The sequence below is a fragment of the Carcharhinus amblyrhynchos genome, chromosome 12 (genome assembly GCF_965287045.1).
Source record: "Carcharhinus amblyrhynchos chromosome 12, sCarAmb.v2.hapA, whole genome shotgun sequence".
In the NCBI taxonomy this organism is placed as follows: domain Eukaryota; kingdom Metazoa; phylum Chordata; class Chondrichthyes; order Carcharhiniformes; family Carcharhinidae; genus Carcharhinus; species Carcharhinus amblyrhynchos.
In genome coordinates this window covers 35,500,482-35,514,857 of record NC_137335.1, presented here as the reverse complement: position 1 = coordinate 35,514,857, position 14,376 = coordinate 35,500,482, and the positions used below count along the sequence as shown (strand labels likewise).

The window sequence follows — 14,376 nt, the reverse complement described above, 5'->3', positions numbered from 1 at the left end:
ATTGATAATTGCACTCTGAACAGGGATAAGATTACAATCTTATGATCGTTCCTGGCACACTGTTTCACAGACACATTTTTAAAATTCTGTTTTGAGCATTTTAATGTTAAGAATGAATTGTCATACACACGTGACATTGATGAACAAGACTACTTGTAATAAAGGATTATTTTTGATATTAAAATTTTAAGTTTTGAATTTTTTCTATTAAAAAGCACGACTTGACCACATTTATACGTGGGTATATTTTAATTACTCTCATCTGTAAAATTTTATAACACAATTGACACGACAAACCAAAATAAAATTTTGCAATGGTGACACATAACCAGAATTACAGTGAAGCCTGGCAAGATACAGGCTTATTACAGATAACCACAGTCAGCATAACCAAGTCTAACAAGGTACATTCAACACCAGATGTGGCACAATAGTGATGCACATTACTAGTGGTTGCCTTCTTGCAATCAACAGAGTCAATTTCACAGTAATAGAGAACATGATCACACTATGATAATGAAGTTGTTTTATTTTCACTAAAGGTGGGTGAGCTGGACCTCCATTAGTGGGGGTGGGGTGCAATAGAAGTGGCAGAATATGAAAGCAATTGAGAAAGAAAGAAAAATAAAGCAAATATTTCACATGCCAGACAGTGAAATCAGAACCTTAATAATAAACTTAGCAAGTTTAGACATTACATTTAAATTAAAAATATTTGCTTACCTTGATCTCTAAAGAGGCACCAAATGCCATTCTGAAATCCCCCTGTAAGTTTTTACTGAAAACCCTTTGGAATGTTTGCTTGAAGAGAGAAGTGTTGAAAGAGTCCCCCATCACAATGTAACCCCTAGGTTAATAAAGGCAGACACATATTCTAAGGTTATTTAATGACACAGACATTTACCAGTACAATGCTTAAAATATTCAGGCAAGAAGCACACCTGTTAGTCCCTTTACAAGGTTGATTGTCAGCTGCAGGTGGTAGGCAGCATTCAAATCTGCCTATGAAAGCATCTCAACCTGGCATTCCATTATGTTGAGTCAGGAAGTGAAATATTTGCTGTGGAATTGCCAACCTCTGAGCTACTGTTGTAGCCACGGTATTTATGTGGCTGGGCCAGTCAAATGTTTGGTCAATGGTATCCCCCCAGGATGTTGTTCATGGAAGATTATGCATTTTTAATTGTATAATTTAATTGTATAAGTTTTAATTATACAAATACCTTTTGGAGAGCAAACATTTTGCAGCCAGGTGGAGGTATGCCTGGAGAGTGTTGGATGGGAAAACCCTGGAAGATGACAGCAGACTGGCATCTTGACAGTGAAAGCAATAAGCTGGGAAGCTGAAAACTTCAGTCACGGCCAATGGGAGACTGCTGTTCAAAGCACTCCATCTCCAGAGTACAAATCACTGATTAAAAGCAAATTTCAATTTCTTGGAGACATCATCAGTCTTGCACCACACTTGCCTTCAGCTGCATTTCCTTGCTGTCAACCTTCACCATGGTTTGGGAGCAACTTACATTGTTCTATTTTTTATCTCTGCTGAGGGACAGAAGCCAAGATCACATGATCACCACCTGGTCCAAAAGCAGGAACGACACCAAACTAGCATCAGCTACCTCTATGCAACTACATACCCCTCCTTGGGGCAGAGGGGATAGAAGCCGAGATCTAGCTAGAAGGAGGTAAAACTCCCACCACAGGGCCTACATGTAGAATCGGAGCCCCCTCGACATGTCTAAGCATTCGTAGGTTGCTGTGGAATCTACAACCTCCTGAACAAAGACCTCCCTTTCTGTGGAGTAGGTTGTCATCACACATTATAAAGTGGCTATAAAAGGTGCACACCACCGAAGAACCACCATCGCCACCTACACCCCGACCCCTTCCCATATTTCCACTGTATCATCTTGCCCACCGTACCCATCCCAATTGGTCAGGAAGTCTGGAGGAAGATTATTAATGTTGTAGTTCTGGGAAAGAGTCTTGGCAGAGGCTGTTAGTTAGAACGTAGAGTTCCGAAGCTCAGAATGGTCACACAATTCCAGCAGGGTCTAATGGACAATGTTCTGCCCTTGAACAAAGCTAACCAAAGCATTTTGAGCTCAAATTCCCAACTGAGCCAAAGTGGAAACTTTATCTCAGGGTGTTTTACTCAGCTAGTAATTATTGTATTACTCCATTCTGCTACAGACTGCCAATTTGTAAGCTTAATGGGACCAACTATGTATTTTTTTGGTGCGACATCCATCACCATGATGAGAAAATAATTTTAAAAGAACTTCAGGGGCTCAGAATCTAAAACGTAAAGAGATTAAAGTGGGCAAAACTGATTGCACTTCATTCCATCACTTACTAAATGTTTTTGTCAAGCAAGTGCCTGAATTTTCGGATGAAGACTCACTGAATTTTGCTTCATCAGGAACCCAACTGGTTTCTCTTAATAGGGAAAAAGATACACAGTTTCACTCAGTTCACAGATTCACTCAGTTCGGGGAATTAGAGAAAAATAAAATCAACCGATTTACAAGTTATACAACCGTTGCTGTATTAAACATGTTGCACTGCAGCATTTAAGAGAAGATATCCTTCTCTTAGTTAGACCTTATAGTGTTTGATTTATTTGGTAATCACTTGCCCAGTCAGGTTGCAGCAACACTTCAATTCTAATAGACCAGTCTGATCCAAGGCGCAAGCATAGATGTCAATGCAATGTCCATTTACTGCTGCGCGATTTGCCAGAGCCTCATAGTGCTAAAGGAAAAAAAAGTTCGAAAATTACAAACAATGTATCCAAAATGGAACAAAGCCACTAACAAGGTCATCACTGGAGTAGATAAGTTTGAGATTAAAAAGTGATGCACATGGGTTTAGATGGAGAAGTTTTAGAAGTGAAAGCAAGTGATCTTCCAAAGAAAGAACAAATTAAAGAAAGCATTTATCTCTCAACGCACCTCAGGGTATGAGGAAGTAATTGTTTTTAAAAGGTGCAGTCGCTGTTATGCAGGTAGGTGTTGCAGCTAATTTGCGTATCGCTAGTCCCAGAGAAAGCAAACGAATGATCAAATAATCTTATTTGGGGTGTTGATTTAAGAAAAAATATTTGGCCAGTATTTCAGAACTTCTTGCTGTTCCAACTGTACCATGATATCTTGTATGACCATTTCTGAGGTGCCAGGCATGGTCTAAGCCAGCACAGTGCCTCACAGCACCAGGGCCCAGGTTCAATTCCAGCCTTGGGTCACTGTCTGTGTGGAGTTTGCACTTCCTCCCCATATCTGCATGAGTTTCCTCTGGTTTCCTCCTGTATTCCAAACATGCGCAGGTTGGGTTAATTGACCATGCTAAATTGGCCCATAGCGTCAGGGGGATGAGCAAGATAAATATGTGGGGTTACAGGGGTAGGCCCTGGATGGGATTGTTGTTGAAGGTTTGATAAGCCAAATTGCCTCCTTTTGCACTGTAGGGATTTTATGATTCTTGGTTTAATGGCTGCCCATCACTCAATATAACAATTACTCAGCACGTGCTGAGATGTCAATTCAGATTATATGGTCAAACATTGGAATATGTTATGAGAATGCTGAATAACCTACTCCTGCTCCTTGCAAGATAATCATCACCCACAATCTTTGATTTTTTGTAGTTTAAACAGAAAAAAAAATATTTATAATCCAGAATGACTAGATTGTCACTCAAATTTGGATGGATTATCTACTCATCATAATCTCATATTTTACATATCACAAACTATTCATATAATTAAATTATACTCTGCCCAATGATAGATTATGAAAATAAAGAAGAACCAGTGGACTCACCTTGGTTGCTTTCTTCAGGAATCTTGCATTGTCCTTTTCTATATCATGCCAGGAACGAATGGGCACTTTAAGTTCATCACCCACCACCATACCAGGCCCCTGGGTAGGTGGTCCTCCAGTGAAAAACATTATTCTAGCTCCAGTGTTAGGAAAGCTACCCTGAAGGAAGGCATTCAAGTATTAATTATCCATTTAATCCAACAAGAAATTGAGATGAACCAATGAATAATCTGAACTAAAGCCAGTACATCTTCAACAGCACTACTTAAATTCATATGACAATTTGGACTAATAGAACTGCATTAGCAATAAGTTGAAAACAAAAAGATCTCTTGTACATAAATGATTTCAATATTTTCTGCTCCTCCATTCCCAAATTTTCATTACTGAGAAACATCCACTATAATTATGGTTTGTATCTTTCACCCTCTAATAGCTCCACTGGATGCCCCATAAATTAGCATTTACCCGGCATTGAACACTGCACACTGGCACACCCCTTTATTCCTAATCTAGGTGTCAAATGACAAGATCGCCATTGGCTGATAAAGAAGGAAAAGCAAGTAAGAAGTCTCAACAACAGATTTCATTGGACTTTTTACTGTGTTTACCCCAGCCCAACGCCGGCATCTCCACATCAGAGAAGGAAAATCCAAGGTGGCAAAGATTTAAGAACAAGTTGCCATTTTTCCCCTCCATCATAGAATAAAATGGGTGGAAAATAGAGAGCAATGCATTTGTAAAACTGCTATATTAGATACAAATGCTTTCTTTTCTGATTGCTCGGGTTCTCAAGGATGCAAGTGGAGAAAGTAGTCAAGACGGCATATGGCATGCTTGCCTTCATTGGCCAGGGCATTGAGTTTAAAAATTGGCAAGCCATGTTGCAGCTTTATAGAACCTTAATTAGGTAGCACTTGGAATATAGTGATCGCCACACTATCAGAAGGATGTGGAGGCTTTGGAGAGGAAACAGAAAAGATTTACCAGGATGTTGCCTAGTATGGAGGGCATTAGCTATGAGGAGAGGTTGCAGAAACCTGGTTTGTTCTAACTTAACGATGGAGGTTGAGGGGTGACTTTATAGAAGTCTACAAGATTACGAGGAGCATGGACAGAGTGGATAGTCAGAAGCTTTTTCCCCAGGGTAGGAGTGTCAATTACTAGGGAGCATAGGTTTAAGGTGTGAGGGAAAAGATTTGAAGGAGATATCCAAGGCAATTTTTTTTTTTTACACAGAGGGTGGTGGATGCCTGGAACACGCTGCCGAGGAAGGTAATAGAAGCAGATACGATAGTGACTTTTAAGGGGCATCTTGACAAATACATGACTAGGAAGGGAATAGAGGTATATGATCCCCAGTACGGTAATGGGTTTTAGTTCAATCAGGCAGCATGGTCAGCATAGGTTTGGAAGGCCCAAGGGCCTGTCCCTTGTAATTTTCTTTGTTTTCGACATGTGAACTGGAGACATGACCTGCTTCCAAACATTCCTTAATCTGATACCATCAATAATCACTAGTTGCTGAATGAGGACAGTACAGAACTGTGCTCAGTTTTCCCTTCATGCGAAACAGGATCTAGAGAAATTATCTGACAGCCCCATGGGATATCCACCCCTTCTGAGCAGTAACTTTTACAGTTTTATAGGCTTTACGTAATACAAATATAGCTTATTTAGATACCAAGGGAAAGCACTGATCAAAGGAAATTAATTCACAAAGTCCTCAGAAAAGGACTAAATGTCAAGCAATAACCCACTGTTCAGTTTGTTTTGAAAGTTTAATATCCTAACAATAATCATAAGCCTGCAGCTCATTACCTCCAACAAGCCAACAGCTATTGACAGGGCCACACCACTGGATCGCAACGGTCTTTTTCCCTGTGATACAGGCCAAGGGTCCCTCTGAAGTTCCCCAAGCAGGTCTGTCAAATTCATGTCAATCTTCTGAACAGGCTGCAAGAACCTTAAATAAAAGCAGCATATCATCTGTGTCAATTGGAGCATTCTTAGATAAGAAAAGGTTAACAAACAAAACAAGGCAACCAGCTATTCCATTTTGTAAAGAGTGTTAGGAATTGACAGCTAAAGGATTCAACTAGGATATATTTTTATCTTAAATCTTACATCCAAAATAAACTGAATTTAAAATTAAAGCCAAGGACTTGATTTCTTAGACTTTTTAGTATTATGGGTCGACTCAAGAAGACAGTTTGTGATAATCAAAAAGCTTACTACAAAAATGAATCAATTGTTACTGAAAACAATGGAAGAAATCAGATGAAACAGAGTAACAAGCTATGGTAGACTAATAAAACAGTCAAATGGCAGAGACTGACTGTTACTACTGTGTTTAGGAATAAACATGCTGCACTCTCTGATAAAAGCTAGTCAGAGATAAAACGAGAATATTTGAAAATTATGTTACTTTGTATGAATACTTGAGAAGAAACTCTGAAAATTATACATGAGCAGCAAGGCAGCACAGTGGCTAGCATTGCAGCCCCATAGTGCCAAGGATCCGGGTTCAATTCCAGCCTTGGGTCACTGTCCGCGTGGAGTTTGCACGTTCAGTGTCTGTGTGGGTTTCTCCGAATGCTCAGGTTTCCTCCCACAGTCTAAAGATGCACAGGTTAAGTAGAACAGCTATGGTAAATGCACAGGGTTATGAAGATAAGGCTGGAACGAGAGCATGGGCCTGAGTGGATGTTCTTTCACAAAGTCAGTGCAGGCTCAATGAGCTAAATTGCACTATATCCTATTCTATGTTACTGTGATGCTATTTTAAATGGGATGGGATGGGCAATCTCTTTGGAATCCCAGTTCCAAAAGACTGATTGATAGAAGACATCTCATGTTTGTTCCTCTATGAGCAAACAGATTAATTTGTGATCCTGCATTTAACATGTAACAGAAGCTTTATCATTGAAATTACTAATTTTGACAAACATCTAGCAAATGAGGGAAGTACACAGTGAAAAAGAAACCAAAATTCATCTAGAAATATATTTTCCATTAAATTCTAAAAGCAATGCTAAGAGTTGCTCAAAAAATGTCATAACTGGTTGCAGTCAACATACCTGCTGGATATGCCAGGTTGCTCCTGTGATTGAGGGGTCCTTCCTTGAACTGGTGCTGATGGTTTTGTGAGACCCAACATATCCTATTGAAGTGGGGAAAAAAAACACCTATTTCAATACAAGAAGTTAATCTTGCTATCTGGTAGTCTGGCAGCATGGAAATAGTGAAGATTCAACAACTTGCTCCAAAGCTCATGTATCATAACAAAACATATATTAGTAGTTTGAAGATTGTCCACACTGCCTTAAGCAGTAACTTATTTCACATCAGTATGGACAATTTTATAAAATCTGATTGAAAAACATTACTACTTTTAATCAATCTTAAATGAAAATAATTTCCAAATGAAAGCTGATCACAATTTTGGGACCCAAAATGTGAGGAAGTGGAATTAGGATCGTTGAAAAAAGCGTCAACATATACTCCAAATTGATTACTGAATTATTTGTAAACTCATTTTCACTTAGCTGAAATCAATAAAAACTGTTTAGAGGAAAATTTGTTGCAATCTTAAAAATGGCATTGCCCCATCTCATTGCACAGTCAACATTTTGAAGTGCAAATATATACCATATCAAAATATTTGTGTTTAAAAGAATCCATGGAAGCAAAGATAATAGGTACAGGTTCTGCAAATGCTAGCTCTAGCCAAAGAAATATGATCACTGAGTCTACGTAGTGTAATTACATTAACTACGCACTATGATAGGAAAAGAGAGGAGAATTGGAGAATTACAAAAATTTAACTTTCAATCAATTTGATTTTTGATTAAAAAGTTATGTATATAGGGAAAAAAAATCCAAACGTTAAGATCAAAAAGAAATCACTTGCTGATGAGATTTACTTCAAATAATATAAATGACATCTTTGAATTTTTGAACAACCACCCAAGCTCACCTGAATTTGTTTTGCTGTCAGGTCCTTTGTGCCTCTGAAGACATAGCTTTTGGAAATCCCCTCACAATTCAGTTCATGGACCTGCACCATTCGACCAAATGTAATCAAACCAACTAGTGCATTGGATGGGAGCAGACTCAGGGACATCTGCAGGGATTCCTTGAGGGCCTGAAGATCATCTTCCTCCAAGCAAGTGTCCACCACATACAGAAAAATGAGGGGGGCAGGTGTACCACGCTTCTCAACAAAATGAAATGATAGTCAGTACAATTAATGCACTTACATAAACATTACCAGTCATTAATAAGACTCAAATCACTCAGTGAATCCAAGTCACACAAAACAAGTTCTCACTTAAGGTAATATAGAAAATGTTTTTGCAAGTGTAATATTAAAACATTGAGAAGATTAGCTCCTCTTATTACCTGGACAACATATTCAATAGTTGAAAACTGCGGCAATAGTTCAGCTGGCTGGTTTACTTCAGAAATACCCGAGTAAGATGGTGAAAACTGCAGAACAGATCATTTGTAAAATCAGGAACACAATAATTATGTTATTAGGCATGCAGGAAACTCACACATAACCCAATGTATCTTATGGTTGTAGTAGCACACTTTCATGATCCTCAATAGTACAAAATTCCTCACCACACAATGTTAGGAAAGAAATCTACTACGGCATTGATGGGTATTTTCCACCATTCAAACAGGCATAGCAATAAAATTCCATCACATTAAATTCCATTCCATTAAACTTCAGGCTTTTCGGAGAAAAAACAGATCCAAGTTGTTGTATTGATATTTCATATAACATTATGCCTTTTTAAATTCTAGTCTTAATGGCTGCTGACAATAGGACTTGCAACTTGTTACACATAATCCATAGAATCATCATAGAATCCCTACAGTGCAGGAGGACGCTGTATGGCCCACCAAGTCTGTACCGACAACAATTTCATCCCGGCCCTATCCCATAACCCCATGTATTTACTTACTAGTTGCCCTTGACATTAAGGGGCAATTTACCATGGCTAATCAACCTAAACTGCACATCTGTGGAGTGTGGGAGAAAACCCACGCAGACACAGGGAATCTGAATTGAACCCAGGTCTCTGGTGCTGTGAAGCAGCAGTGCTAGTCACTGTACCACCATGTTGTTGAATAGTAGTTTCAATATAAAGCAGAACAAAATTGATTTGAACAGAAGTAGTTCTTTAGCAATATTCAAAAAACATTCCATTCACTTGTTATATTTTTGAAACAAGCCAATCACAAGCTTCAGAAGATCAAAAGAACACCGTTTAATAATTAGAGTTTAGCCCATGCAATTCGCACACATTCAATACAAAGATATTGATTATTTTACTGGGAGCTGTTGATTTCAGATTCTGCTGGATACTAGATTTTCTATGGTTAGCTTCTTAAACATTGCTTCAGCTCTGAGATCCTATACGAATGGATGAAAGGTCACTGTCATGGATATTGTTAAAACTTTTGGGGGGGGGGGGGGGGGCAGGGCAGAGCCTATTCGCGCCAGAGGCTGACGGCTCCAGAACTCTGTGCATGCATAGTGACCCCAATCTGTCACTCTCAGAGCGGCACAGTGGTTAGCACTGCTTTCTTAAAGCAGCAGGGATCCAGGTTCAAACTCCACCTTGGGTCACTGTCTGTGTGGAGTTTGCACTTTCTCCCCGTGTCTGCATGGGTTTCCTCCAGGTGCTCGGTTTCCTCCCACACTCCAAAGTGCAAGTTAGGTTGACTGGCCATGCTAAATTGATCCTAATGTCAAGGGGATTAGCTGGGTAAATGAGGCTTGTAAGAATAGTGCCTGGGTGGGACTGTGGTTGGTGTAGACTCAACGGGCCAAATGGCGTCCTTCTGTACTGTGGGGATTCTCACTGTTTGTCGGCCAGCTCGTTTGCTGGCCAGCCCGGTACCCCCAGAGTGCTGCCCTCCAGCCCCCCGCTCCATGGCGGATTATGGCCCCCATGACAATTCCCAGGCCAGCCCCGATCCCTCACCGCCCGGAGCACCCTGATGGCCAGCCCCCAGTATTTCTAGAGTATCAGTGCTCTTTCAGTTTCCACAGTGAAAGAACCTCTAACATTTTGTTTTTGTTGCATCTTTGTTTTGACTTTTATTTTTGTTCTTTTTCTGACTGCCTCCCCTGTTTATTACAAAAGTTCCAAAGGGTCAGATGACCATTCCTTTGGGAATCTTCTTGCCCTTGGGGACCTATAACACAAGGGGAAATACTCAAAACAAAATCTGTTAATACCTGAGGTAGGTTGCCTCTTGTTATTTTTGACATAAAAAGTTATGTCAGAAAAATAACGAGAGCAACACCTGTGTAGTAACGTGGTTCCACCAGTTAAGAACAAACTATAGATATTTATTAACAAACAACTATTTACAGGGTGATGCAGATTCAATGCTTCGAGACATGACCCTGGGATCTAACGGCTGGGACAAGCCCACTAAGACCAAAAAAAAAATCAATATTTCATTTTTAATCAAGCCCAGACAAGTTGGAGTGGAGCCCCAATTGGAAAGCCCAGGCATTTGACCCTTTCAGAAGATCACCCCTTAAAAGGGGCCAGACGCCACAGCCAGGAACGCTGGATTGCATTTACTGATCTGACAGAAACATTTGATTCTGTAAATCACAAAGCTCTGTGGATTATGCTCCAAAGATCTGGATGACTAAGGAACTTCATAACAATCTTGTAGTTCCTTCATGATGACATGGTTGCAACTGTTTTGAGTGCAAAATCTGAAACAGACACCTTCAAAATTTGGACTGGGGTCAAGCAAGATAGTCTCCATACCATTTACAATCTACCTGACAGTAGTTATTAATCTCACAAAAGATCAACTGCTCATTGATATCAGTATTAAATATTAATGAAATGGAAAATTCTTTATCCTCAGTCACCTCCATTTCACATAGTAATGCCTTGACCACTCAGGGTAAAGCAGCCTGGTTTAAAATTCCAGCAATGCTTGGCAGTTATCTGTCAGTCACCATCAATTGTGTATTCTCCATGGCAATGTCACTCCCAATAAAGAGTCCACTTGCAAACCATTCAACATTCTCACACAGTATATATTGCTGTTTTTCCCCTGGTATTGTTGAGAAGTGTCATGATGTGTACTAGACAAAAAGTTTAACATGTCTCTTTTGAGACCAAATTTCTTTTGAAATCAATGGTTTATACCAGTTAGCAAACAAGTGGGATACATTGTCATTCTCATTCATAAAGACAACTAACAAAGTAGCATAAAAAAATCCATTAGGTGAAGTCCTTCAAATTTGCAAAGAGAGTTTTTGCACTTCTAATTATGTTCAACAGAATTACTGCAATACTTTCCCACTGAACTAGAATTTCTTCTATAACATTCTGCTATAATGATCCATCCTTGAAAAATCCACTGCATTCTGAAGATTGCAAACATGGAACATTTCAATGGGGAGAACAGCACTAGAAAACTAGAACAAAAGCTTTTTTTTCCATTTCTTTTAGTCAGTTCTTACTTTTCCTTTTATTAGCTCACATATTACAAGATGCATTGCACCATGTTAAAATTCTTTAAGCCTTACCTGATTCCTCTGGAAACAAAAATTGCATGCCCAGAGTTTTGCTCTGTAGTCCACTTGACTATTTTAAAATAAAGACAAAAAAAATCAATATTTCATTTTTATGATTCCTGGAAGACAATTTCATTTTTTCAATATGTTGACATACATTACTAATTTTATTTGTTTTGAACATTCCTAAAATGGGGAACACTACCTTTCAACATTCAGTTCTTGTGAATCACTATTGTGCATTCTACTACTCCATACTATGCCACATGAAGATTGTTTTGTGATTAATGTAATTTAAAATAAACTGAATATTTTAACATATTTTGTCTTCCCCTTGCCAACCAAGTCTAGTCTGATCAGTTACCGTATGCCTGCAAGGGATAACTCTCAATATTCACTCATACTTCAAGCACCTAAACTACATTCAGCATCCAACTAAATTTTGGATTTAGTGGAGTGGCATATTGAATTTGTTCATCACTTCTGTCATTACGCACTATAATGATGCTCTAATCGGGACTCACTTATCCTCATTATGAATGAGATTTCTTTCTAGCTGATATTTTTACTACCAGCACAAAGTCAAACAGCTAATGACATTATTTGTAAAAAAGCAGGCATCAGGGTAAGCCTACTATATTGGCACTACATCAGTGAGGTAGAAACATACTGCATCATTATTCTCTCAGTTCTTTAGCTACCTTACATAGAAACTGCAGCATCAGAAGGAAAACAGTAAATTAATCATCATTAAAACCTCCACAGAAATATTTTTCACTGCATTTCAGAAGTTAAATATTTTTAGCTATTCCTACTTTATGTATTTAATGTTAAGTCAGTACCAAACTGGGATACTCGCCATTACGATGGCTGCTCAGATGGGCCATAATGCACAAAGAACTAAAATGACTTCAAGATTAATCAGTTCTCATCTTTTGAAACAAAATATGAACAGTGAGATTCCAGATACAGTACCACAACGGGTTAAGGACAGCCCTGCAGGTAGCCCTGCTGCACAGCACAGGTTCATACTGTATTGGTGGCAGATCTGGGCGTTCTTTTAAAGGAGTAAAGAGACAAGCCAAAGGAACCACCATGCGCGTAGCTTCAAGTCGACTAGATGGCCACACATTCCAACTGAACCGAACACCATCACGCTCTTCGTTCTGTTGAATGAATTCCTGATATGTTGCCATTATCACTGAGGTGTTCTAGAGAAAAAAAAAATCACAATTATTACAGCACAGGAGACAATTCAATGAGTTGTGTCTGCTGGCTCTCCAAATGAGTTCCACTCCCCTGCCTTTTCCCTGTAACCCTGCATATTCTCCCTTTACAGAGAAAACTTAAGGACAATGAGTTGCTCAGAATGCATCACATATACACTGAAAATTAAGTTTGCATAATTCAAGTCAAATAGTTACATTTTTATATTTAAAAATATTACACTATTAAGTAGTTCCCCGGACAGGGAACTTTTGGTGGTGTGGGCATTTAATCAAGTGGCTAAGTTTTGTCCATAGTGGGAAGGCCTATAAATGTCCTTCCTGCTCAACACTCATTTAAGAACCTTAAGTGGGCATGACAAGCAAACTAATGCAGGAATTGCTAACTGACTTCCAAGGGGCACTGAAATAAGAGTTGGAGGCAGGTTTGCCTAGAGCTATCCTGTTCCCTTTGCTGGGCCTTGGGTGGGGGAGATACCAGCAGCAGCCACCACTTCCCTGGTAGCGCCTCTGTTCAATATAGTTGCCACCCCTTGATTGGCTGACAGTTTGCAGTGGCAGGCATTCTGAACCGGGGTCCTTGATTCACGTGAACAGTCCACTCACTGCTGCTGAATTACAGGCTTGAATGGTACTTAATATGGAAGGTCTTCCTAAAAAGGGCAACACGGGGCTTTCACCAGCTCTCCAGCTGGCAGACAAGATGCCAGTCTCCTTCATTCAATATCATCCATGCCTTCCAGGTTTCTTTGAATGATATTACAACTGCCTTATATCTTTCTCTATTTACACATACAATATTAGGCTAGAGAAGGATACGTAGCAATTTTAAGTAGTCTTCAGGAATTATTTCAGTTTCTGATATGCTTGTCACACAAACATTGTGGTCCTTACATTAAACAAAGGATATTTTGAAACAAATTCCACAATACATACTAAGTTTTTCAAGGCGCTGGGTCAGATAGTACAACATTCACTACATTTGTAGAAGCAAGGTCTGTCTGCCTCAGAGACAATTCAAACTGTGTGGGACCAGATTAGCCGAATCCTAACATTGAACTGTGAATTGTACAAAGTTCAAAAGTTCAGCATCTCTACAGCAAATAGTACTGTATTATTTGATATTGAACATAATACTAAGAGCTTTTTTTGACCTGGCATCAGAAATTGACAACCATCTACCAATTAGATTTTCGTTAAACAGCTACTAAACCTCAAGCCAAATTTACTTATTGCAACATGTCAAAATTCCATCTTCATTAGGACACTGAACTTTTATGAACACCACCATAAAAATCTTCCAGTGTGTGGTAAGCAGAACCAAGTAAATGAAACAATTTTATGCCAGAAATTTTCTGGATTTCTCCGTCAACTTGCCCTGGGATGGCACTGCTGCACCCCCCCCACTCCCCTTCACTTGACCAGCTCCAACTACCCCCACCCATCTGAGGTTACAGATTAAGGTTGTATACAATTCTGCAGTTGCCAAGGTCCCACAGCGCCTCTCAAGTTGCTAGATCTGTTCAAAATCTATCCAATTTAACACGGTAGTAGTGTCACAAAATGCAAACAGAGGGTTTCCTCAAATATGAGAGCAGGACATTGTCTCATGAGGACTGTGCAATGGTCAATCCTGCCAATACTGTCATGGACATATGCATCTGCGACATGCAGGTTGTTAAGAATCAGGTTAAGCATATTAATCCCTCTTACTGGTTCCCTCACTTCCTGCCACAGTCCCTGTCTAAGAGCTTTG

At 39.4% G+C, this 14,376-nt stretch overlaps 1 protein-coding gene across 1 annotated transcript in view; it reads right to left on the bottom strand.

Moving 5' to 3' along the window:
- LOC145350906 (protein transport protein Sec23A) overlaps positions 1–12,601 on the bottom strand; it is a 38,787-nt gene extending 26,186 nt beyond the window's left edge. The window contains exons 1-9 of the mRNA XM_080200350.1: positions 12,370–12,601; positions 11,407–11,464; positions 8,229–8,315; positions 7,804–8,040; positions 6,905–6,987; positions 5,646–5,790; positions 3,825–3,983; positions 2,642–2,757; positions 724–847 (exon numbers count right to left, since the gene is read on the bottom strand). Of these exons, the coding sequence (XP_080056476.1) occupies positions 724–847; positions 2,642–2,757; positions 3,825–3,983; positions 5,646–5,790; positions 6,905–6,987; positions 7,804–8,040; positions 8,229–8,315; positions 11,407–11,464; positions 12,370–12,590 (1,230 nt within the window). The 5' untranslated portion in view covers positions 12,591–12,601. The remainder of the gene's footprint in view (positions 1–723; positions 848–2,641; positions 2,758–3,824; positions 3,984–5,645; positions 5,791–6,904; positions 6,988–7,803; positions 8,041–8,228; positions 8,316–11,406; positions 11,465–12,369) is intronic.
- Between the last annotated feature and the right edge of the window lie 1,775 nt (positions 12,602–14,376).